The sequence below is a fragment of the Magnolia sinica genome, chromosome 5, assembly GCF_029962835.1.
Source record: "Magnolia sinica isolate HGM2019 chromosome 5, MsV1, whole genome shotgun sequence".
NCBI lineage: Eukaryota > Viridiplantae > Streptophyta > Magnoliopsida > Magnoliales > Magnoliaceae > Magnolia > Magnolia sinica.
Window position 1 is genome coordinate 89307768 of NC_080577.1, and position 25754 is coordinate 89333521.

The 25754-nt window shown below is 36.4% G+C and overlaps 1 protein-coding gene across 3 annotated transcripts; it reads left to right on the forward strand.

Annotated features, from left to right (window-relative positions):
• The first annotated feature begins 3126 nt into the window (after positions 1–3126).
• LOC131246266 (lysine histidine transporter 1-like) lies at positions 3127–19423 on the forward strand. 3 transcript variants are annotated; one of them, XM_058246202.1, is made up of 7 exons: positions 3127–3454; positions 16662–17045; positions 17518–17911; positions 18325–18430; positions 18554–18645; positions 18879–18947; positions 19050–19423. In XM_058246202.1, exons 1-7 carry the CDS (start codon positions 3273–3275, stop codon positions 19146–19148), a joined length of 1326 nt encoding a protein of 441 aa, XP_058102185.1. In that variant the 5' UTR covers positions 3127–3272; the 3' UTR covers positions 19149–19423. The 3 variants fall into 3 exon arrangements, 2 of the variants coding, with proteins under 2 accessions (XP_058102185.1, XP_058102186.1); XM_058246203.1 differs by having other exon boundaries at positions 18325–18429; positions 18593–18645; XR_009171270.1 differs by lacking the exon at positions 19050–19423 and having other exon boundaries at positions 18325–18426.
• The last annotated feature ends 6331 nt before the right edge of the window (positions 19424–25754 follow it).

Genomic DNA, 25754 nt, shown 5'->3' on the forward strand with positions numbered 1-25754 from the left:
AACAAGCTACCTCATCTTGAGTTCAGCTGGTGTAACTCGATTTGGTTAGCAGCTTGGGCTAGCTTGAGCTAGCCAAGGTTGAGCGCCTAAATAAAGAGATAGAGAGTTACCAGCTCGTGTGCTTGGATCGGTGTAGATGGAAAATCATGAAGGCTTGATGGAGTGCTTGGATATGAACGAGCAAGTGGAAAACAGATTGAGTACTCAAACTAGGATGGACGACTAGAGTAGGAAAACCCAATGCTTAAACAAGAAAGGCCAATGAAAGAGAGAGAGATAATATGAGGATTGAAAGATTGAGAGGCTGCACACCAGTTTGCACGGAACTCCTGCCAACATTTTTTTTTTGGTTTTTTAAGAATTGGTACAGATATTTTTTAAAATGTATTATTATACATGATGTGAATCCAAAATCTAAATGGTCTAGGTGAAACAGCACCTCATGAAACTCCCTTGTCTAATTTTTACTTTAATAAAAAACTTTGGTAGGTCATAAAAAATGAAAACAGTTATTTCCTTTGATTTATATTTCCTTTTGCCATATCCTATCAGAATATTGGATCATGGTGAAAATTTACCCTTGGAATTTGATAGGATTCCACAACACATGGACCGTTCGGATTAGACGACCATGATCAAAGGTGCGCGTGCATGGGTCCTTACTCTTGCCCGGGTGGTAGACTCTCAGGAGTTTCAACTCCCGGTCAAGGGTTCGAAAACCCATAGGTGGTGAAATTCCACTAGCGTGAGTGTGTGGGGGTGCGTGTGCGTGTGTTAAAAAAAAAAAAAAAAAAAGGTGCGTGCATAGGTGCACAGGTGAGCATGGCTCTGGTCGGGTCATCAACTCGCAACATATGGGATGGTTTACTTTTAAAAAATAAAACCCATGAGATAATTCTATCCATCACTTCTTTTTTTTTTTTTTTTCCAGATTTTATCCTACAGATAAGTTCACCGTTAAAAATTTTCGTTTTTCCACCCTCGCTTTAATGGCCATAGATCAGTGGATAAAATTGCTTAATAGGGGTGAGTTTTGGAGAAATAAACTATAAAAACTAGGGTACACCGGACCGATTTTCCATCGGCATGCCATGTGTACCGTAGAATGATGGCTCTACTCCATTCCGGTTCTTATTAGCGAAAGCTATGTTGGGCCCGGAACGATGTGTATGAGAAATCCAATCCGTCCATCAGCTTTTAAAGATCACAATAGGACAGGTGGATGAAAATGAACCAGATCTAAAACTTATGTGGTCAACGCAACATGAAACAGTGGAGATTGAACGGCCACTACTAGAAACTTCGTGGCGGCCAGAGAAGTTTTGGATCGGTATTATATTTGTATCCGTTCATCCCTGTGGGAGTAACCTTATCAACGGTTTGGATGGGATATAGACATCATGCCGAACTGCGGTCAGATTTCGAGGTGAGAGTTTCCGTTCTCGCTGTTTCCTGTTTTGTGGACCACTTAAGTGTTGGATCTAACTCAAATTTAGGTTATTAGCCTATTGTGAGCTTTTAAAAATGATGGACGGAGTGGATTTCTCACGGAAATCGAGTGGCCCCACGTAGCTTCCTCTTACAGTAACATCATGTCTTGACGGGGCGCAGGCAATTCACGTCCGTTACCGGGGAGCGGATTAGGTGCGGCCTAGCCTCACCGAACAGAGTGCGTCCCTGACCGTGGGACCCACCTTATTATATGTATTATGCATGCACGCCGTCCATCTGATTTTCTGGCTCATTTTATATTATGATCCAAAAAATGGAATAGATCCAAATATTAAGTGGACCACACCACAAGAAACAGTGGTGATTGAATGCCTACCATTAAAAACCTCCTAGAGCCTACTGTAATGTTTAATTCCCATCCAAACCGTTGATAAGGTTACACAGACCTGGATGAAGGCAAAAAAATAAAAACTAACTTAATCCAAAACTTTATTTTTGGCCCACGAGAAGTTTCAGTCACCACTGTTTCCTTTGATTTGTATATTCTCCATTTTTGGCATCATTCCATAAAATGATCTTGAAAAAACGGATGGACGGCGTGGATATACAATACACACATCAGAGTGGGCCCCACTGTCAGGGCCACAACGTGTTGGATAAGGTGGGGCCGCACCTAATCCGTTTTCCTTCCATCCATTCACACGTGTCGTGCGAAGATGAGCGCCGACGCTTCTCCCGCTCCGAGTCGTACCAACAGTTCAAAGGAGATCAAAGTTACATGGGACCCACAATGATGTATTTATTATATCCACACCGTTCATCCAGTTTTAGAGATAATTTTAGAAGATTTAATAAAAAAATTAATCATATCCAAATCTCAAGTGGACAACACCACAAATACCAATGGGACAATGGTTCTCACCGTTAAAACATTCGCAGGGCCGGCATAACATTTATTTTACGTCTAATCTATTCATGAGGTCACAAAGACACAAGACATATGGGGATGAAGATGAAAAACAAATATCATATCAATCCCCACTTGTTTTTGCAGTATGGTCCACTTGATCTCTAGATCTCTCTTATTTTTCGGCTCAAGCATTAAGAGGAGCTCGTTAAATGGACGGACGGTTTGGATATAACACATACCTCGTGATGGGACCCAGAGAACTTGTTGACGTCAACACACCAGCCAATCCGCTTCTCCGAAATTAAGGGACGAATCATAGGATCCTCAGGCATCAACACAGGACCCTCTTTCAGTACCAGTGGAGCCATCATCCAATGATCTACACCATTGATCTGATAAGCTCCACTATACCCATATCCTGCCCCAAAATTACCCTACATTGGTAGATCATATCCGTCCAACTTTGTTCTCCAACTTTGGTCTCCTCTTCTTTCTTCAACCGTCCATTTGCAAGGCACCGTTTGGACCGTCAAAATTGACCCATTGAAAAAAAGATTAGGATCATGGCCCATCCATATCAGTGTCCATCAGACCAACATTCTGGATCATTGAACCATGGGACCCACATGCAAAATCAATAGAATCAAGGACGCACTAGTGGACCATTTAATCAATAGATTCCTAGTAAGTTTATGATTCTACTAATATATCTCCTCTCCTTACTAGAATTCCCTTATCTTTCTACTTAAAGGAAAAAGAAAAAAACAGAAAAAAGAAAAAAAGAAATAGTCGGTTGCATTGTTTGTTGGGATTTCTCAACAGTGGTTGTATCTGAGACTAGTGTGGGAGTTTCTTGAGAAATTGTTATTTTGTTAGCTGTTTGGCTGATTGGATTTTGGTTTTGACGTGAATGGATTCTTCAATACAAGCCAGGGAAATAGAGAGGTTGGAGAAAGAGAAGTCGATCAATGACTGGCTTCCAATCGCGTCGTCAAGGAATGCCAAGTGGTATTATTCAGCTTTTCACAATGTGACTGCCATGGTTGGTGCTGGAGTTCTTAGTCTTCCTTACGCCATGTCAGAACTCGGATGGTAGGTATTATATATACAAGCAGGTAGATATGAAAATGGTACTACATTATCAAGACCATTCATTTGATGGGACCCAAAATTCTATCATATTCGATTTCTATAGTGATGGGGCTGTATATGTTTTGACGGCCCATCATATCAATGGTTTTGATCACTTCGAGTATGAACAACGTGTAGGAATATGAATAGAGAAGTTGCTTATTTTTCATTCATATGTATGCATGAATGTGCCTATGTTTCAAGTGCTATTTGTGGTTTGGCCATCTGAAGCTTTTACTCTTTGTATTTAGATTTTTAAGGGCTCGTTTGGTAAAGAAATTCAAAATATTACCGGTTGTTGTCTGGGAACTTTGTAGAAATCGATTCTACCTCCAACGGGAGGTTTGGTTATCTATTCTTTGAAGGAAATCTTCAAAAGATTTCCGTATGTTTCTTCCATATCCAAACGTCCGTACCTGTCATATCATGGAAAACCTCTTTTGACCATTCCATGCTACTCGGAAACGGATTGGGTACTCCCCCGACCACCAGCCACTATGTGTGGGCCCCACCATGATGTATGTGTTTCATCCATGCCGTCCATCTAGTTTTCTAGATCATAAATATGGTATTGTACAAAATATGATTTATATCCCAATCTCAAGTGGACCACATTACAGGAAACATTGTTGAATGATTGTCGACCATTAAAAACTTTTTAGGGGCCATAAAAGTTTTGGATCAAAATAATTTTTGTTTTTTCCCTTCATCTGGATCTGTATGACCCAATCAACTGATTGGATGTCAAATAAATAGTACAGTGGGCCTTAGCAAGATTTAATGGTGGATATCCAATCACTATTTTTTTTTTCCTGTGGTGTGGTCCAACTGAGATTTATATCCCTCTCATTTTTGGGATCAAGATCTAAAATGATCTTTAAAAATGGATGAACGGAATGGATGAAACAAATACATCATGGTGGGGCCATAGAGTACCGACCATCAGCTACGGAGCTGGTGGCAGGGGAGTGGCCGATCCGTTTCCGTTCCGTGGGTCATCCGCCCATTTGGCGAGCTCGTCTTAAAGCTTGAGTCGAAAAATGAGACATATCCAAACATTAAGTGGACCACACTGTAAAAAGCAGTGAGGGATTGAACTTCTACCGTTGAAACTCTTAATTAGCCGTTGTTCTAAGCTTGAACAAGCTCAAGCACCTGCTCTTTATTTTCACTCGGATTAGAGTCAAATGGAGAAATAGACCACACCACAGAAAGTGGTGGGGATTGAATGCTTGCCATTGAAAACTTCTTGGGTCTACAAAAGTGTTAGATCTTCGTCATTTTTTAATACATGTCCCAAATGATATTCCAAAATGGGATTGATGATGTGGATATAATATATACAGTTGAAATTACATACACATGTATCTAGCCATGGAGAATACATGTGCATGCCTGAAATGGAGCTGCACCGGGGATATTATATACTGCCCCTACCATGTATTAAGTCCAACTGTTGTAGTAATATAATAATTACTCATTTACCACACATTATAGCATATTATGGCTCTAATTGGTAATCTAAACAGACGTGAGGGTATGCAGTCAATCCCCACTATTTCCTATGGTGTGGTTCACTTGAGCTTTAAATCTACCTTATTTTCAATACCCATTGTTTCCTATGGTTTGGTCTACTTGAGCTTTGGATCTACCTCATTTTTGAGCTCATGCACTAAAATGATCTAGCAAAATGAATAAACACTGTGGATAAAACACATACATCATGGTGAGCCCCATAAAGTTTTGCCACATATACATGGTACGAACCCTAGTGTTGTTGTGGTCTAAGCCATGCAATCCAAGTCCCTTCCAAACATGCTTTGCATGGCCCCATCTCTTAGAGAGGCACGTGGCTCAATTAAATCCTGCTACATTAGGTCACCATGGAGTCGGTGGTGTCCGGTTACCATTCAATCCTCATTCTATACATTGGATTCGAACAATCGAAAAACTAAGATTCAAAATCAAATATTTAAAAAAAAAAAAAAAAAAAAAAAAAAAAAAGATTTTCATTCTACCTATTGTGTTTAACAAATTGGAATTTCAATATGTTGAATTCAAAAAGTATATATGTTTGACAACTTGAGTTATCAATATGTTGGAAACTTACTATGAGGCAATTTTGAATCTTTGATGATATAAAAAATGCCTTGAGAGTCAGAATTGAGGATTCGGAATTCTTGTGATTTTCATTCCATCAGTTGCATTTGCTAAACTAGTTCAATATATATGTCAAAATAAAAAGGTGTGATGGATGATCCCAAACCTTGGACCTTCCAAGCTAGCTTCTAGAAAAGAATTGAAAAGCAAGTTTATTAAGGATTCCCTTAAAATTTAAGGGTGCCAAACACAATATTTTGCCATTTATTTGAATTACAATTTCAAATCCCTTAAAATACATGTTGCAAGACGACCACCTAATCTTGCTTATCTATTTTGTCTCAATTGATATTTTCTATTTATGAAAAACAATATCTAAGTCCATGATTGATAGTGATACTTGTGTAACGCCCCGGTTTTCGTAACCCGAGTATACCACTCATTTTTTATTTTTTTTTCAAAATCTTGTGTGTTAACCTTAAATTTTAAAGTCTAAATTTACACAATCTTGTCAATATTCAGAGTTAGCAACATTTACTACTGGAGTGAAACATAAATTGAATAAAAAAATTTCATTCATAACAAAATCCAAATGTAGTGTCCATACAAGACTTATACAATCTAAATACCAAAAGTGCTATAAAATGGAAATCTATCAACTAATAATTAAGCTCAATATCCACCATTGGAATTTCGTCTATCTCCTTAAATACCCGATCCTTTTAAGCAAACAGGTGAACAACATCGGCTCGCTCTACACCTACATTAACTGATATGTTTTGATAACCTTAATGGCTATCGTAGTGAGGAATACCCTCCAAGATTATAAACCCAACATTCATAATCAAGTATAGTTCGCAAGATATGGAAAAAAATATATTTAACAATGAAATTCTAACTCATGATCATATACATAGAATATAAATAATCAGCATAATTTCACCATTAACAGAATGCAGAATAAATCACAATACGAATGAACATATCAAAATAATTAGATAACTAACATGTGACCTTTTGTTTCACCCAAAAATCACGTTATATATGTGAACTCCGCAAAATGATTAGAAAATCAACAAGTGAAATTCAGCTTAACTCGAAAAATCATATGGAACTCCGCAAGGTGACTAAAAAAAAAATCAATAAATGAACTTCAGCTTAACCCAAAAATCATATAAAATTCCACAAGGTGACTAGAAAATCAACAAGTGAACTTCAAGTTCACCTGAAAATCACAATACAAATAAACTTCACAAGATAAATATAAAATCAACACGTGAACTTTGACGTCATTCAGAAATCATATAAAACTCCGCAAGGTGACTAGAAAATCAATAAATGAACTTCAGCTTCACTCAGAAATTATGTAGAACTCCGCATAATGACACGAAAATCAACGAGTTTCCCATCAAAGCTGTAAAAGGGCAATTATTCTATCAAAGCCATATAAGGCAAATATTTAATCAAAACCACATAGGACAAAATTGATCTGCAAGATGGTAAGTTCAAAATAAATTTCATTTGATTCATTAAACAGAAATGTTCATTAGTTCAAGGACCTCCAAAAATATCATCAAATAATCACAAGTGGAGAACATCCAATTGATTGACCAATTTTCAACATAAGATAACATGTGGTAATCAAATCATTCATGCTTACTAGAATTAAAGAGATATGTCAATAATTCAATTCAAGAGTCAATTGCGCAAAAGATTAGCATATTCGTGTAATGATACAAGTAGATAAATCAAGTAACTTCAAGAGGTTTTATATACAAAAAATTAAGACATCATCTATAATGAAATTAATGAACTTAAGTGGAAAGCTTAAACAGTAAAACATCACATTAGGTGTGGATTTTCTTCTTGCTTAACTTGAGATTACTGTAGAATCAAAGCACCTAATTTTACTACTTTGAGTAACATAAATGTGCTCCCAATCTAGATCTAATTGAACACCACTAGCTAGACTTGAATGTTGCTCTTTAGGGAAAGATCAAGCCCTCGTCACATGTGCATTCCAATAACCCTAGATTAGTGATCACTAAGCTCTAATTTACATTCCAAATTGAGGAGTAGGGCGAGCTTACCTCAAATTCGAGCCAACTTGAATCTAAACCATCCAACTTGATCTTAAACAATCTTGAACTAAGGATCTACACCTACAAGATTTAGACTTCACATCAGAGTGTGAATTCAAGGGTAGCGTAGTTGAAGTTAAATCAACATAGTAAAACTAAACCGACTCACCTAGCCCAATTGAGCTCCTTAACTCAGCTAAGACTCAACTCGACTCAAACTCGAGTTCACGCCAGATTTCGGCACCCCATCCGAATTGTCTGAAGTTCCTAAACCACTGAACCACAACTGACCTAAATCAGATCACTCACCAAGTCATCAACTCAGTGATTTAGTTATGCATGAAATGTAAAATGGCTAGCTAAGTCTATTTTAGCTGAGTTTTTTTAACTTAATTTAACACGAAACTATCTAAAGATGCTTAATAACAATAGCAAGAAAGAGTTTGGATGAACTTACAACAAAAAACAATAGGAAGAGGCAACTGAATAGCAACTCAGTGCTCAAACTAGTCGACCCAGCATGGTGTTGCAACTTAGACACGACTCACACACGACTCAACCGAGTCGACCCGTGTGGTAGCCCTCGACTCTCTCTCTCTCTCTCTCTCTCTCTCTCACACACACACACACACACACACACACTACACATTCTCTTATTTCTTTCTTATTCTCTTTTCTCCTTTCATTTTCTTCTTCTTCTTCTTCTCTTTCTCTCTCTCTCTCTCTCAACCAGACCCGCACCCAACTCAACTTTAAACTGAGTCAAGTCAGCAATAGTGTGAGGGCGCGATCTGGTAGCTCTGCTCCTTGACTTCTCCATCCTTCTGCTTCTAAAGTCAGCAGATGCGACTCTGGATTTGAACCAGAGTAGGCACTCAGCTTCGTATAGCTGGGTCTTACTCAGCCAGACTCGCTTGAACTCGAACCACGCCTTGTCTCGACCTGATGTCGCGCTCTCACTTTCTTTTATTTTCTATCTCTAGAAAGGAAAACCCTAAAAGGAAGAATTTTATAGATTATATTAGTCCTCTTGTAGAGGATTTGAATGCAAATAATCCATGGGATTAGTTACGCCTAACAGAGGTCAAACCTAAGCACAACAAAATGAGCTTTTTCCTTAATTCAGACCTAATCTGACCAAAATTGTTTGCATGGCCCACATTAGACACCAGGGATGAACCTTTGAGTTCTTAGCCCACCTAATGAACATCTCTGTTTAAACAATGGGGCCCACTCAAAGAAGATGAGTTTTTTTTTTCCAGCAAGTTGGAGAAGATGATGAGGCTGATCATGATAACTGTTGATTTGAAGGTTAATCCTTCAATCCACAAGTTATGGTCGACCTAGATTGGTCCCACAAAGCTTGTGGGGCCCATATTTTTTTAAGATATCCTTGATATCTCTGTGGTGCGCGAGATACTTGGGTGCGGATGATATTGCGCGAGTCACCCAGATGTCTCATGAGTACTGGAGGTGATCATGAGTGGGGTTGTTGGTTGCCCTAGAATAGATGCCTGAGATGCTCTTACAAAGCTTCTAAAAGTGAAGGTGTGGCTAAAATCGTGCCAACCCTCAAACGAAATAGATTCTTTTTGAAAACTCCTCTTACCTTGAGAAAACCCTAAAACGACGTCAAAACGGATGGCTGAGATTCCTCGGACTTCGATGGCTGAGATTGTAAGAAGATTTCGCGTTTGGATTGCCAGCTCAGCAAGGAAACAAATTTTTGTTTCTAGAATTCACTCCCATGCAACTCTTCTTGTGCACGAGTTTGTCCGCACACATAATTACACCAATGTGTTAGACTTTCATATGTTTAATTGGATTTGAGGGCTGCACATGATGGACGGTTCAGATCATTCAGATGGTCGATTGTGGTGGATTTGCATTGTCACGAATGGATGTCATTCATTCGAACGACGGTCGGTTAGAAAAATTGAAAGAAGAAGAGGAGCATTCCTCTTTGGGTTTGGTCGGGTCAAACCCGGTTTGATCATCCCATAGTTCTGGTGCATTACAGGAGTGCAGACACTCCGTGCACACACACTACAAGTGTGGGGCCCATAGTTATGCATGCAATAAATCCATTTTATTCATTGGCCTCTACTGGTCCTAATATGACCCTATTCCAAAATTGGGCAGAATTGAAGCTCAGGTGGGCTGCATCTTGAGAAATTTAGATTTCTTTAGCAATTTTTTTATTGATTCTTCGGTCGGATAAACTCTAAATCAGAACATTAACGGACCAAGGGATCCCAAGGCTTGTTTAAGTGGAAGTTGATGGAAAAATTAGTGGTCAGATAACCTAATAGTGTGATCAAGTGGTGGTTTGTCAAATCAAACGTTGTCTGATGTTTTATCCTAATTGAGTTCCTAGGAATAAGTTTCCTAAGGTTCAATGTGGTCCCATGACGATGTGGTGGTCCGACTTGAAATTAAATAGATAGATGACTTGATCTATAGATGAAGATCACCCCCAACAGTTAAATCCAAGTCAGAGTGTAGATGTATAGTCAAACTAGGCTAAAATAACCTACACATATATATACTAGATTGGTAACTCTCTCTCTCTCTCTCTCTCTCTCTCTCTCTTTCTCTCTCTCTCTCACACACACACATACTAGATTGGTATCACACACACACACACATACTAGATTGGTATCACACACACACACACACACACACACACACACACACACACACACACACTAGATTGGTTTTCATGGTAACACCTGAGTACTGAAAAGTATGGGGTGTTACAATTTATTTCTTTACACTAGTACAACTTTTAACGTTTTATTGTTTGATATAGAAAGGATGATCAATGCAGATATCTTAAAGTTTTAGATCATATCAGATTATACTATAATATGTTTGCAATCAAAGATAGACGCATGAGATTGTAAAAGATCTCTCAATTGTGTGTTGCTTTGATGTGCCATTCAATGGTTGTTTGTTCATTTTTTATAAACACATTTGGAGTTGAAATTTTTTATTTAAAGATAGTTTAAATGAATTTTTGGTATGTCTTCGAGGTTATTTGGATGCCTTTAAAGTTTTGAGTTGAAAACACTTTATCCCTAAAAAAGGCTTTAGATGTAACCTTTTACATGCTTTTTTATTTGACTTTTAAGTGGTAATATGTTTACTAGTAAATAGTATTAGTAAACTTTAATTTTTTTAAATACAAAGAAAGGTATATCTTTTGGTTTTTTTTATCATGTAGTATGTCATGTTGCTACTTTTTTGAAATTCCCAAGTCCCGCATTGTAAATGAGAACTTAAAAGTTGCCTTGTATTAGAACCGTGCTCCTTAGATTTGTGTAGCAAACCTACTAGAGGGAACTATAGGTGGGAGCATGGGTTGCATTCTTTAACATAGGTGCACGTGTGTGCCTCAAGACAACTCGTGCCATGCCGAGTTGGGGATGTAATGTGAGGGTGTGGGCTTGTGCTTATTTTATCTTTCGTATATGCACATTCTCTCCCTGCGCCACATGGCAAGGATTGATTAAGTCTTCTAACAATTAGAAATGTTGGCTGTCTTATTTCAAATTCAAAATCGAATTTCAATTTTAAATATTCCCCTTGATCCTACCTTTATCATGGGGATTTATAGCATCCGTATTCATACTCTCTAGAAGCATAGTAACCTTTTTAATCTTTCTCTTTTCATAGCCATATAATTTTCTTTTTATTATTTTTATTTTTGTTTATTTGGGCAACACAAAGTCATGTTCATGGGGTTTGGATTGAGTCTGCTCATGATCTTATCCATTCTTTAAGTGGAGGGTTGTTGTATCCCAAATAGAGTTGTGACCCAATGCATTGTATGGTATTGGTGAATCTATTTTTAAGACAACGAGTAACATGCCTCAGTTCTCCTACTTGTATTATATTTATTAGATTACGTGATTCGTTCATTTTCATTTATTGTATTGTTTAGTTATTATTATATTCAAAAGTAATTAGTTTATCACAAATTTAGTTCTATCTTTTATTATTCTTAATAGAAAAAAAATTTAAAGACAAACTTGTCTCACTACCATTATTACTAACAACCTATTATAACATCTATGACAAAATCTTAAAAAATTGAGATGTTTAATAGTTGAAACTTTAAGAGACAACAAATGAAAATGAAATTTTATTTGACCACACTTGAACTTATTTATGTGTTTAAAAATGAAATTCAATAATTTGATTTACATGAACCTACTGTCTCTTTTGAAAGAAACAAATAAGCAAACAATGATTATTTGTGCGATAACTAATGACAATTATGATGTATGTTGTCATCACACTTTTGTGAAGAAATTATGGAATCATTTAGAAAAGAAGTATAAAATAAAAGATATAGATTTTAAAAATATATGGTTGGTTGTTATATAGACTTTAAAATATCTAATTAAAAACCAACCTTAGATCAAGTGCATGACTTACAAAAGATTGTGCATGAGCTTCTATTTGAAGATATGATGATCGATGAGATATTTCAATCATGTAAAACTATTTTAAACATAAGAGAAGAGAAATAAAATGAGACGATCTTATACTTCACATTTGGATAGAAGAGAAAGCACAAAATTATGATAAACATAACTTTAAATTAGAGAATGTTTCTAAGACATTTAATTGAAATATTCGAAAAGAAATCAAGAGAATCTTAAACTTGGTGCATCTAATAAGAAAAAGAATTTCTTTCACAAGAATAAAATGATAAAAAAAATAAAAGGAAGAAAATTACCTGTTATGTCTATGAGAAGTTTAGCCATTTTACCAAGGAATGTCGAAATTGGAACGAAGATAATAAGAAGAAACCCCAAGTACACATCATGGAAGAATTCATAGGTATTGTTACAGAATTTCATATCTACTGATATGAATAGTTGGCAGATCGTTTCAAGTGCTACCAAACATCTTTGCTCCAATCGTAGTTTATTGACAATCTATAAGAAAGTAGGAGATAGTGTAGAAATATTTATAAAATTTTTTACAAAAACTTAGGTTATGGGTAAAGGAAAGTAAGCCTAAAACTTTCATCTAATTTTTTAACATTGTTGTAAGTGCTATATGTTCCAGCTATCTGCAAGAACTTAGTTTCAGGTTCGATGCTCAATAAAAATGGTTTAAAAATGATTTTAAACTAGTTTCTGAGTCTAGAAAATATATAATATTTAAAAGTGGTGCTTTTGTTGGAAAGGGTTATGTAAGTGATGAACTCTCTAAACTAAGTGTTATGAATGATAATGTATCTACTTCTTTTGTATCTCCTTGAATCTTTGGATATATGGCATGCTAAAATATGATATATTAATAATTACTATCTTGATAGTATGATGAACATCTGTTTGATTCCTAAAGTAGAAAAAGTAGATAAACATAAATGTGAAGTTTGTGCTGCTTTCAAGATCATTAGAAAACTTTTCAAATGAGTATAAATGAATTTTGTGTTACTGAAATTAATACATACTGATATATGTGATTTGAGGAACATAAAAATTCAAGAAGGAAAAATGTATTTCGCTACTTTAATAATTGACTTCTCTAGATAGACTAAGTTTTATCTTATTAGAAATAAAGATGAGGTTATTAGAAAGTTCAAGACTTACATATATGAAGTAAAAAACCAGTTATATAGAAAGATCAGTCATTTGATCAAATCGATGTAGAGAATACATTTCTAATTCTTCCATATCTTTTTGTAAGTCTAGAGGAATTATACACGAAGTTACAATTCCTTACTCTCCAAAAAAAATGGTATAAATGAAAGTAAAAAAAAAAATAGACCTTTAATGGATATAGTTAATTTTATGTTAATAAGTACTGATTTACCTTTTAATATGTGGGGAGAAGCCATACCTGTTATATTTTGAACCATGTACCTCATAGGCATTATAATAAGACTCCGTATGAATTATGAAGAAATAAACCTCTAAATTTGAAATATTTAAAAATGTAAGGTATTTACCAAAGTTGGTTTATCACTTCTTTAAAAATCTAAGGAAATTAAACTATTAGTTTTATATTTATTAGATATGCATAAAATAATAATAATAATAATAATATATATATATATATATATATATATATAAATTCTCGGTATTAAGATCCCATAACGGTATAGAAATTAATACTATAATTGAATCCTTAAATGCTGAAATTTTTGAAAAAGTATTCATTTCAAATGTTTTTTTTTACTTTAACTATATATATATAGAAATTCCTATTAAGAAACCTTTAACAGTAGCAAATTCTATAAAAGAACAACCTAAAATTAGAGGAAACAAATAAGCTAGAACTGAAACTAGTTTAAACTAGACTTCTACACGTCCTAGTAGAAGTCTATCCTTCTACCTTTGAAGAAGTTTTGACATCCGTAAATTTTTCCTTTTAGAAAGAAGTTATCCATAATGAGAAGGATTCTGTCATACACAACCATACTTGGAAATTGGCAGACCTACCTCATGATAGTAAAACTATAGGTTGCAAATAAATTTTAAAAAAGAAAGTTAGACTCAATGGGTCTATTGAGAAATTTAATGCTAGATTAATAGAGAAAGGATATAGATAACAAAATGAAGGAAATGACTTTTTTTATATTAATATTTTACGGTAACAAAAATTACAACCATTCAAGAATTAATTGCAATTGCTTCTATTCATAATCTTGTAATTTATAAAGTAGGTATTAAAATCACAATCATACATGGTGGATTAGAAGAGAAAAATTACATGGATTAGCTAAAAGGTTTTGTCATTTTTGGATAGGAGAAGAAAGTGTGAAAGTTAATTTAATCCATGTATGGTCTTAAACAGTCTCCAAAATAGTGGCATGAGAATTTTGATTAAGTTTTACTATCTATTGATTTTATGATTAATGAATCTAATAATTGCTTATATAGCAAACTTGTAGACAATACTAATTTTGTTATTATATGTTTGTATATATGGATAACATATTAATCTTTGGTACAAATTTAAAAATTATAATCTTTGCAATTAATTCTTGTAGACAAGTCTTTTTTTTTTTGTCATCTCAATTTGACATGGAAGACTTATGAGATGCAAATGTAATCTTAGAAATCAAAACTACTAGAAATCTTATGGTGTTACTTTATCCTAATATCACAATGTTGAGAAGATATTAAAACAGTATAACTGTTTGAATGGTACTCCTACCATTACTCATTTATATCCTCATTCAAAATTAATTGAGGATATGGGAGATAGTATATCCTAACTTGAATACTCTAGTGTAATAAGTCATCTTATGTACTTAATAAATTATATTATACCTGATATAGTGTACACTATTGGTAAATTGAGTAGATTTACTCGTAACCTAGGACAAGATCACTGAGATGCAATATCTAGAATATTAATGTACTTAAAGAAGATTTGTAATTAGAATGATACAATAATGTTAATTGAATATTTGATTTGACTGAGTCCAAGTCTATGAGTGTGTATGTTTTGAACTTAGGTCGGGTTGGAGCTTCTTAAAAATCAAAAAAATAATCTTGTATATCTCACTCTACCATAGGGTCCAAGTTCATTGCTCTAGTAAAAGCTGGAGAGGATGTAGAATGGCTAAAGAGTCTACGTACTCATAGATGTACCCTTAAAGAGTCCAAGTTCATTTTCATTTATTTTACTGTTTAGTTATTGTTCTATTTAAAGTAATTAGTTTATCATGAATTTAGTTCCGTCTCTTATATTTCCGATAAAACAACAAATAGTTTATGTATTTGACTAACATGTAAAGTGTTTAAAATTTATAAAATATGTCTTCATACCTCATAGACCTTGGGGCAATAAATCCTATCAAAATTGATAAATAACATTAAAAGGACTTGATTTTTTTGGCCATAGGAGAGCATCAAAGCATGCATGCACTAGACAAATTGGATATCCTCCACCCATTGTAATGGGGTCCCAAATGCGATCTAGAAATTTTAATGGTGGAGGTCCCATCCTTTTGTCTCGTGTGGTCCATTTGATAATTAATTGATCAAGCTATTTTTTTCCCTTTTCTTTTTGGGAGGCATAAAGAGCATCAAGGGAAGCACATGATGAATATATTGGATGTACTGTAAATGTTACGCATTTACGTTGGGCCCTACACATCACAAGTGTATATCAACCATTGTATGATATTATGTATAATGTTTTGTTTACTTATAAAGACTTTACCTCTAATCTAACACAGCCTTTTGTCAAGTTTTATGGCAATGTGTCTACAACATATAAAGCTAGGCAAAGAAGGGTATCTAAATAGCCCTTGCAATCCAATTACTTGTAATCCCTTTACAACTTAAGGATTTTATAGGCATCCAAATGACCCCTTAAATTTTGGTTGAGAAGTGATATTTCTCTAATGTATAGAAGATATTGAGTATGTCACTAATGAATTTGGTATTATGTTGTGTTTTATAATTTATTACATTTTGCTAGATTATGTCAAGTTCTAAGTATGCTAGTCGTACCACATTTTCTTCTTTCAAGAGATGATATTGAGATTATTTTGCACTCTGGAATTTCAAGAAACTACTATACAGATGGTGTTCTATTTTTGTGGTACTTTAGATTACTTGTGTTTTTGTAAATCTTGTATATATGGTTTTATATGGCAGTTTGTAGTCTTAATTTTCAGAGAGAGAATTAACGTTTCTTGTTTCAAAAATTGGTTTTGAAATTAATTTTCAATTGGGTATTCAAACTTCTATAAAATAAGTTGTTTTATTCAATCTTTTTAATTGGTTTTTGTTGTAGCTTTTAAAAGGTATTTCACAGCGTTTTTCCCTTGTGTTCATTATTTACACTGATCAACATAGCCTTTGTTCAAAATTATAGTGTAGTGATATGAATGAAATTCTTATTAGTCTTTTAAAGTCCGTTCAAGATTAGTTGTCGGTAGATTAGAGATTTTTCAATTTTTCATAATGGATTTTGAATTATTTTAAAATGGGTGCCACTATATTCAGGGGACCGGGCGTTGCGATTCTTATCTTATCGTGGGTTATCACTCTCTACACACTTTGGCAAATGGTTGAGATGCATGAGATGGTTCCCGGGAAGCGATTCGATAGATATCATGAGTTGGGTCAGCAGGCATTTGGCGACAAGCTCGGCCTTTGGATTGTTGTGCCCCAACAGCTGATTGTTGAAGTAGGTGTGAACATAGTCTACATGGTCACAGGTGGAAAATCACTTAAGAAATTCCATGACACGGTCTGCCCCAACTGCAAAGAAATCAAGCTGACATTTTTCATTATGATATTTGGTTCCTGTCACTTTGTTCTTTCTCAGCTTCCCAACTTCAACTCCATTGTGGGGGTCTCTTTCGCCGCAGCAGTCATGTCTCTTAGGTAACCTTTCTTTATTTCATTTGTCTTTGGATTCCAGTGCACTCCAAATAGAATTCGTGTTACAATGTATTTGTTTTACATAGCTTGATCTAATTTAATTCTCCTAGCAAAGAATATAACATTAAGCTTCATTTGGATATTCAATTGAACTGAATTACAATCTATTTAGTTGATGATAGACTGAATGGCCGAAGTGGGTGTGGCACCATTTAAACTCTCAATAACAACCAAACCAATTACTAAAAGCAACTGCAATCTAGGCTTAGTCCCTCATAATGAATGAAGAGCGATGATATCCCTGCTTTAGTAATTTTCACTTCATTAACTTGAATTATTACAATCCTATGCAATTGAACATTTAAATGCGACATTGATGGTTGTTATTAACTCTAAAAGGGGCACTATTGTGCATGTATGATTGCAAAGCCATTTTTTAATATGTTTTCATGGTCTTGTTGTTGGTTTTGGCCAGCTACTCCACTGTTGCATGGGCTGCTTCTATTCACAAAGGAAAGCAATCCAATGTGCAATACAGTTACGCATCTTCAAGTACAAAGGGGACTTTGTTCTCCTTCTTTAGTGCATTCGGAGACATCGCTTTTGCATATGCAGGCCACAATGTGGTACTAGAGATTCAAGCAACAATCCCATCGACACCTGAGAAGCCGTCTAAGAAACCAATGTGGAAGGGTGTGATTGTTGCCTACATTGTTGTTGCCTTATGCTATTTCCCGGTCGCTTTGATTGGTTATTGGGCGTTTGGGAATTCAGTTGAAGACAACATTCTTATTAGCCTAGAGAAACCAGCTTGGCTAATTGCAGCTGCAAACTTCTTTGTTGTAATCCATGTCATTGGAAGTTATCAGGTAATATTTACTCTTCTAATTTTAATTTATGCTTTTAAGTGCATTGTACCATTATGCTTGGTCGATGGTAATGTAGTTTTTTTTTTAATTCCATCTGACCTAGTGAATGCCATAGGCAGGACCCACCTTTTAATGACCTAAGTTGTTGATCATTTGGGCCAATCTTGTGATGGGCCATACCATAATACGATGCTATGCTTACATTTGCGCCCCAAGTTCATGTTTTTTGCATAGTGTAGTTGTATCCCTTAGTGTTTCCTACCCAAAGTAGTGCCCCTCATATGTGTGATTGAATCAACATTTAGTGTTTGTTGGGTTTTAAATAAAAGCTTGATCAAATATCCTCAATTTTCGTTTCTGGTATTTTTCTTTTCCAGATAATTTTAATCTTTGTTCTATTGTCATGGATGCAGATTTTCGCAATGCCTGTGTTTGACATGTTAGAAACTCTTCTTGTGAAGAAGCTCCATTTCCCTCCTGGTCTTACACTGCGCATCGTTACACGCTCAACCTATGTTGGTAATCTCTCTCCTTTAAGCTAAGTTGTTTTGAATTCTCAGTATTCAATATGATTTTCTTAGATCTCTCTCTCTCTCTCTCTCTCTCTCTCTCTCTAAATACTCACTTCATCTTTGAGTGCAGCACTCACAATGTTCATTGCTATGACCTTTCCTTTCTTCGGTGGGCTACTCGGATTCTTTGGAGGATTTGCCTTTGCACCAACGTCATACTTTGTAAGACATTGGAAACTAACATTAACTTTTTCTATATCATTTTTTCTGATAAATCTGGACCGTTCACCAAGTAGGTGGTCTCACTTTTGTAGTGACATGGCCCAAAAATCAAGCCCTAAAGTGGACCATATAGCTGTAAAAATATTGGTTGTGGTTCACACATGGTGGGGGCCTAATCCTATGAGCGACATGGCTATACACGGATGCCTGACTATTGATCTCTTTTGTGACAGCTCCCTTGCATCATGTGGCTTGTGATCTATAAGCCCAAAAAATTCAGTGCATCGTGGATTGCGAATTGGGTATGTTAGCTTCATATCCATTTATTTTTCATGCTACTTTTCTCCCATTTTTGCATTCTTTGGAGAGGTTGAGCTAATGCGAATTGCAATTTTGCACTTCAGATATGCATCATACTGGGGATCATGCTAATGTTGGTATCATCGATTGGCGCTCTAAAGTCTATCATCGATTCCGCTAAGACCTACAAGTTCTACTCTTGATCCATCCAAACCCAAGTTGGGGTTTTCGACAATGGGCAATGGTGGTGATTATAACAGATGCCCTCAATACCGACAGCTAGGATTAGAGAGAATGGGAGTCTGTAAACTGTCTGCATTGAAACTAATAGAAGGAGAACCTCTTACAAGCCATTCCATTGCAATTTCTTTGTTTGTTTATTTGATGTTAAAGATAAAAATCTTCCTATATTTGGCATTCTGCATGTCTCCTAAGTCTATGGATTTTACTATTTGGGCCTGTGGTGTTTGCTCAAATCTTCCCTTATTTTGTGCAAAAGGGTTGATTATAAGACATAAGTAGTCGAGTTGGCTCAATGGGTCATTGGACCTAACTCAAAATAGGACAATTATGGGTTTAAAAGTTTGGACCTAATTAGTGAATGGTTTGGGTCTAAGAAGGACCCAATCCAGTCCTAGACCTGACCAGCACCCACGAAAGTAGTTAGTTACTATCACAAGTTAGTGGAAAATTGGGAAGTATGAGCCTGTTTATAATTACAAAGCTTAATCAAAGTGGGAATTGAAAAATAGTTGTATCTGATCCCAAAAAGAATGGATGTGGAAGTTCACATACAATAGTTGCATCTGATCATTTCCCATCTCATCTCTACCAAATGAACAAATAATAACGAGACTATGAAACCAAGTTGCTCTTGGGAATGTCTACTCAGATACACATGAAACTAATGAATACTTACATGAGATCACTATTGGAATGCCTTGGTGTTGTCCATAACCAACCTTATCCACCATACACATGGCAACATTACATAGTCAAGACCAACAAAATCATCAGCTTGATTGTGGACAACCATAGTCAAGACCAACAAAATCATTAGCTTGATTTGGGATAGAGTAGTCTAAAAAATGACACTGATGGGTGGCTACCTTTCATTTTTAGGTATCCATCTAACAGGCGCCAGGATGGTTAGGATTGTCGGATCACCACAAATTTAGATAAGCACCCACCACAGGGAGTGGCAACAAAACTCTTAATTGTTAAGTATAATGAAATGCTTCCCATATGATATAAATTGCAAGAGTCCCTTAAACTATTAAAAGAAGGGCCCTTTTCTGAGGGGCCACCGATTTCATCACCTACTTGTAGACACCCCACCTTAGGCCGACAAACTAATTAAGTTGGAATGAGTCAAATCCACCAAATCATAACCTTAGGACCCATTATAATGCCACGACTCTCCAATATTTAGAGTATTAGATGTCCTTGGTCATTACTAGGAAATGTTTTTGATTAGTCATGTGATCACATATGTTTGTAAACATATCCTCCCCTTTAAAATCTTGATTTTTTTTATAGCGAAAATCTGCATTCTAGAAACCCTTGTCACGTACGATGTGACTCAATGGATAGACAAACCTGAATAACGTAGAAACCTATTAGTGGGCATTGACCTTGAAACTCCAAACTTGATGGATTCCTCACTCTCTAGATCGCACCATGTTGAGCCTTGCAGGACTTAAACGACTAGATCCCTCCTTCGTTTTCCCTCGAATGTTCGATTAGATAGAGCCCGCGCCTGATGCTTCGAGCCAAATACCTAACCCGTGAATTGATTGCTCGTACCGCTTGATTTTTCATTCCACCCTCATGACCTTCGAAATCGTGTTAAACCTAGCCCAAGCACCCTAGGTCAACCAGTGAAAGCTTAGGGTCAGAACCTAGAACCTTAGGCCAACAATTTTACCCTTTTTTTTCTTTCTTTTTGAGAGAGTGAGAGAGAGGTTGAGTAAGAAATGGAGAAGGAGAGAGTAAGGGAGATCAATATTAAGAGGGGGGAAGTGTGGGTCACCGCGCATGTAAGCTCCTACCCCTTTGTTGGCGCATGCATGCGGGGGTTGTGGAGCTGGACCGGCCTATATCTGCCACTCTGCCGCATGTTTGAGTTCTCTATCGGTTCTTTGGCATTGGATCATCCTTCCGGGCCTAATTTCAGAGCCGCTCCGTCAAATCAGCTTAACCTAGGAAAATAGATAAGTAGAAATCCCTTATTAGCTTCCAAATTTAGGTCTAATCTAGATAAATTTTGATTTTAACATTAGAATGTGAGATTAGGGTTTAGTTTTCCCCCAAACATCCAATTCTCAATTGTGGGAGCCGTCGTTCGATAGTGGAAATGGGATTGAACTGCTTGAACTTAGAAACCCTGACCAGGAGAAGGTGAAAAATTACCCTTTAATCTTTCCACAGTGTTCTAGCTGATTTTCATTCCATATGTACTTGATTAAGTGTTTTCTTATTAAGTATATGAAGGTTTTATTGATGATCTTGGATGGTGATGTCTTCTGAATTATTCTTCTTTGATAAGTTAATTAAGTACAATGAATTATGATTGTTAAGAATGATTTAGATTAGTTAGCTATTGATTTTATGGATTGTTATATGGTCTGATCGTTTCCATTGTAAACTGTGTGTGTAGATGTGTAGTTGTTTGCCACTTTTAAGAAGTAATCGTATGCCTTATGGTTGTCTCTAGGAGTCATGCATATGTCAACTAGATTGCTACTTTTATGAATCATACATGCGGGTTGACTATTGTATTTACAAAGTTATTCAATTGTCTCTAAAAATTACCTTTATGATTTGTTGGAAGGAAACCTTGGATTGGTAGCCCTAATTTACGGTTGGAAGATCTTGTTTTAATCTTTGCCCTTCATGGATTTTCTTAGGAGACCCATTGTTTTCTTTTATGGGACTTTCTTGGCCTGAGTTTGTTCACAACCCCAAGTGTAGGGTCGCGATGTAGTAATAATCTCGGTAAGACCGAGGTCGAATCCACAGGGACTAATCTCGTGTGTTTTCTGAGAGCAACTAGAAATAGAACTAGAAGAAGATGAAAACCTAAATCTGGAATAAGTGAGAGAATAATTGTACATTATATAACTAAAACTTATAAATTCAAAGGTGAAAAACTAGGGTTTCTAAGGATCCACTTGTAGAGATCAGGGAGATCTATGCTTGATTCACGAACACAACCGGAATCAGAGTCCCATCTTCATCCAATTAGAAGATAATTCGTTAAAAATCAATTCTGAACATCCTTTGATCTAGTTCTTAATGGATGAGAGGTGTGAGAACTAGAAGTGACTCCATCACTAAACCATGCCCATGAAACAAAGTAAACAACGAAATTTTACCAATTCACAACCAATCTGAGAGGATTGTGAGAGTTAGGAATGATTCCATCACCCAACCATGCCCAGGGGACAATGGTGAACAATAGGGTTTCCTAAATTCACAACCTTGATAATGAAAAGGACATACTTAAAGCTATCGCTGATTCATTATAATTCAAGTCACAACAAACCATTAAAAACTACAAATATTCTTTATAATCAAACTAGAATCAAAGTTAGTTCATCTTAAACATGAATAAAGCAATAGAAAAGATCCCATCACACTACAAGCTTCACCTCTTAGCCCTAGCTAAGAGGTTTAACCAACCATAGACATGATTGAACTAGAATCTCTTAAATAAAAGCATAAAGAAAACAATGAAGGAAAAGGAAGAGAAAACTCTTGAAAAAGGCCTATCACGCATTGCTCCTCTCTCTTTCTCCTCTCCTCTTGCTCACATTTTTCGTTACGTCCACCTTCTCTCTCTTTTTTTCTCTTCTCCTTTCCTTTTATAGCCCTGATGTAGGTCGCCTGGAGTCTTTTGCACCCCTCTACGTAAGATTGTTTACGTAGCTAGAGACATTACGCAACCAAAACGGACTTGTGTGTGAAAGCAGTGAAGCGGTCAGCGGTCCTCACCGTAGGTCTCTTCGAGAAGTCTTCGGGATGGTCAATTTTGACTTGGGTTACATCTAGATGGTTTGGATTTGCCATCCAATCAAAGGTAGTAGGCCACAACGCCTCTAGAAAGACGTGCGGCGAAAGCATCCGATCTAGATCATTTGCTGGGGTCGGTGAGGTCCACTTACAGAGATTTTTCAGTGGATCGGAATTTCTCATTGGATTCGTAGGGTTGATTTATGCCATTTTTTAAGATTTGAGTTGGATCTAAGTTCTTAATGGGCCACACTACTAATCGATGCATGTTGCCTTCACCCGTCACTATAGACTCGTGCGTGTACATGGGTACACATGACCATCATGATTTTGGTCAATTTCCCTTCCTGGTCATGCTGGATGGCTCGGATCATCCATTCGGATGATGGTTGTGGCCACCCATCATCACAGCGGACGATCTTCCGCACGCTATGAGAGAGGAGAGAGAAAATCTCTCTTGGTTTAGGATTCTGTCGGGTTAAATTGTGTTCGACCCGACCTTGCGTATGGTGCACTGCGAGCGCACCCCTGTGGTGCACGTGCAGCACTCGTGTGGGCCCCACAATGATATTTTTGAGAAATCTACACAGCCCATTCACTTTTTCATATGTTTTAAGGAGTTGAGTCTAGAATTGAGGCATATCAAGAGATTAGGTGGGCCCTAAATTAGTGATTTTGGCTGATCTTTCTATTGGATTAATTCCACAAAGATCCAAGGGCTAAAATTTTACGTGTACGGTTACTTTATGATACTCAGGCCGGATATGAGGTTTCGTGTCAAATGGATGGTGGGGACCCTGTGATCTTGCATTCAAGACGATTTTTAGGCTTCCTTATCTTCAATCACTTGGTTTCCTCGGATATTTGGCATGTGAATTCTTCAATCTCGGTCTTCTAAAATCCATCCCTTGCCTTGGTAATTCTTAAGCATCAAATCCATGCTTTTAGTACCATTTTCAATCCAAGCTCTTAAATTCACCTTACAACAGAAACATAATTAAAATAGAACGTTAAGCATTATCACGTATATAAAACCAAGCAATAATTGGGGTCTAATATGCAATATTTGACCCTCGACAGAGTTACCTTTGGGGGTATCCCCTTTTAGTGCTAAAAGAGTTGTAAGTCTGAAGGATTCCTTACATCATTTATGGTTGTAGTTAGGATTAATATTGGTTATAGACTAGGTTGTTTTTAATTAGGATTAGCATCGGTTAGAGATAGGCATTCAAGGTGTAAAGATTTTACCGAGTGCCTAATTAGTGCGGACGTACTTTTCTTTATATTTTACCAGTTGGTTAGCCACTATGGACGTCGCAAGTAAGCTAGATGCTCATCTCCAACCTGATACGATTAGTGAGTTGGATCATTGCAAGATAGACTGTTTGAATTTGTTTTCTTATGGATGTGTTGCTTGTTGACTAAGTGTTTGTAGCATAGGCTAATATCTATTATAGAAATGCATCTCGGGCATGAAGATTTTATTGGCTGTTTGACTAGGGCAGGTAAACTTTTCTCTATATTTTACTAGCTAATTAGCCACTATGGGCATCATATGTTGATGAAACACACATCTTCAACTTAGAATTTAGTAGGATGGCTTGTTATTTCTTAAGTGGTTGGTGGTTAATGATAAGCATCCTTAGCATGTGGATTTTACCAAGCATTTGACCTATATGGATGTACTTTTGTGCATTTTACTGGCTAGCTAGTTTTCTATAGGCGTCCCTTTTCTGTTGTGTATTTATCCTGTGGCTAGTCAGTAAAGATAGGCCTTTTCCTATTCTACTAACAGGTTAGCTGTCAGAGGTTGTTGCATACCAGCTAGATGCATACCCTTAACCCTGAGATAAGTTTTTACACCCTACATGCTAGATACGATTTGCCTTGTGTGGTTCATGTGCTATGTCGTTGCATTGTACTCCATATATAAATGTTACATATGAATTGTATACTATAAATTTCTTCTTTATTCATATTCATTCTTGGCTATTATGTCGCATGTAAATCTCCAAGGTACTTCTTCACTATGTAGGCCTATGACACCTTCCATTTGATATATGATGGGATCTTATGAGTGGAGAGAGGCTTGGAGCGTAGTTAAGTGCCAAGAGGTGAGCTGAGAGTGGAAGAGTTTTCTTGATGTGTTCATTTATGTTATGTATATTTTGTTTGCCGTAGTTGTATTATCCCTATCTGAGAGATTCAGACTTGATTTCATTTTGGATAATGACCTTAACATTCTTTGGTTAATTATTTATTTCAACCTTTGTTTATTACTATGTTGGTTTATGTGACTCTAATTTCAACTTATGAGTTTAGTCCCTAAATTGACTACTCAAGCATAAGAGTGTTGCTCCCACGCGTGTCTTTATATTTAATGATCACACCCTCATCTTGGGATCTGGGCCTCATTGCTCAGGTTTCCAAGATTGGGGCATGACACCCATCCAAAACCTAGCTAAACTAAAGCTAGTCAACTCATCGAGTCAACCCACTGAGGCAATTCACCTGATCAACTCACCTAGTCAACCTACCCAACCAACTCGCCCAGTCAAATTAAATCCAAAGCCAACCCAGGACCAATCCCACATACCCAATGCCCATTCAAAATTTGGACCGCCAACAACCAAGCATAGAAGGGAGTAGAGCCTCCACACATGCATGGGACCTCACCTGCTAAAGTAGGGAGCTTCATGTGGCTTTAATGTTACTCAGGGTGCCATCAACCATGTGTCAACTCTCCTGCCTTGGCATGGAGCCTCCACATGTGCATGAGAGCTCACCTGCCAAAG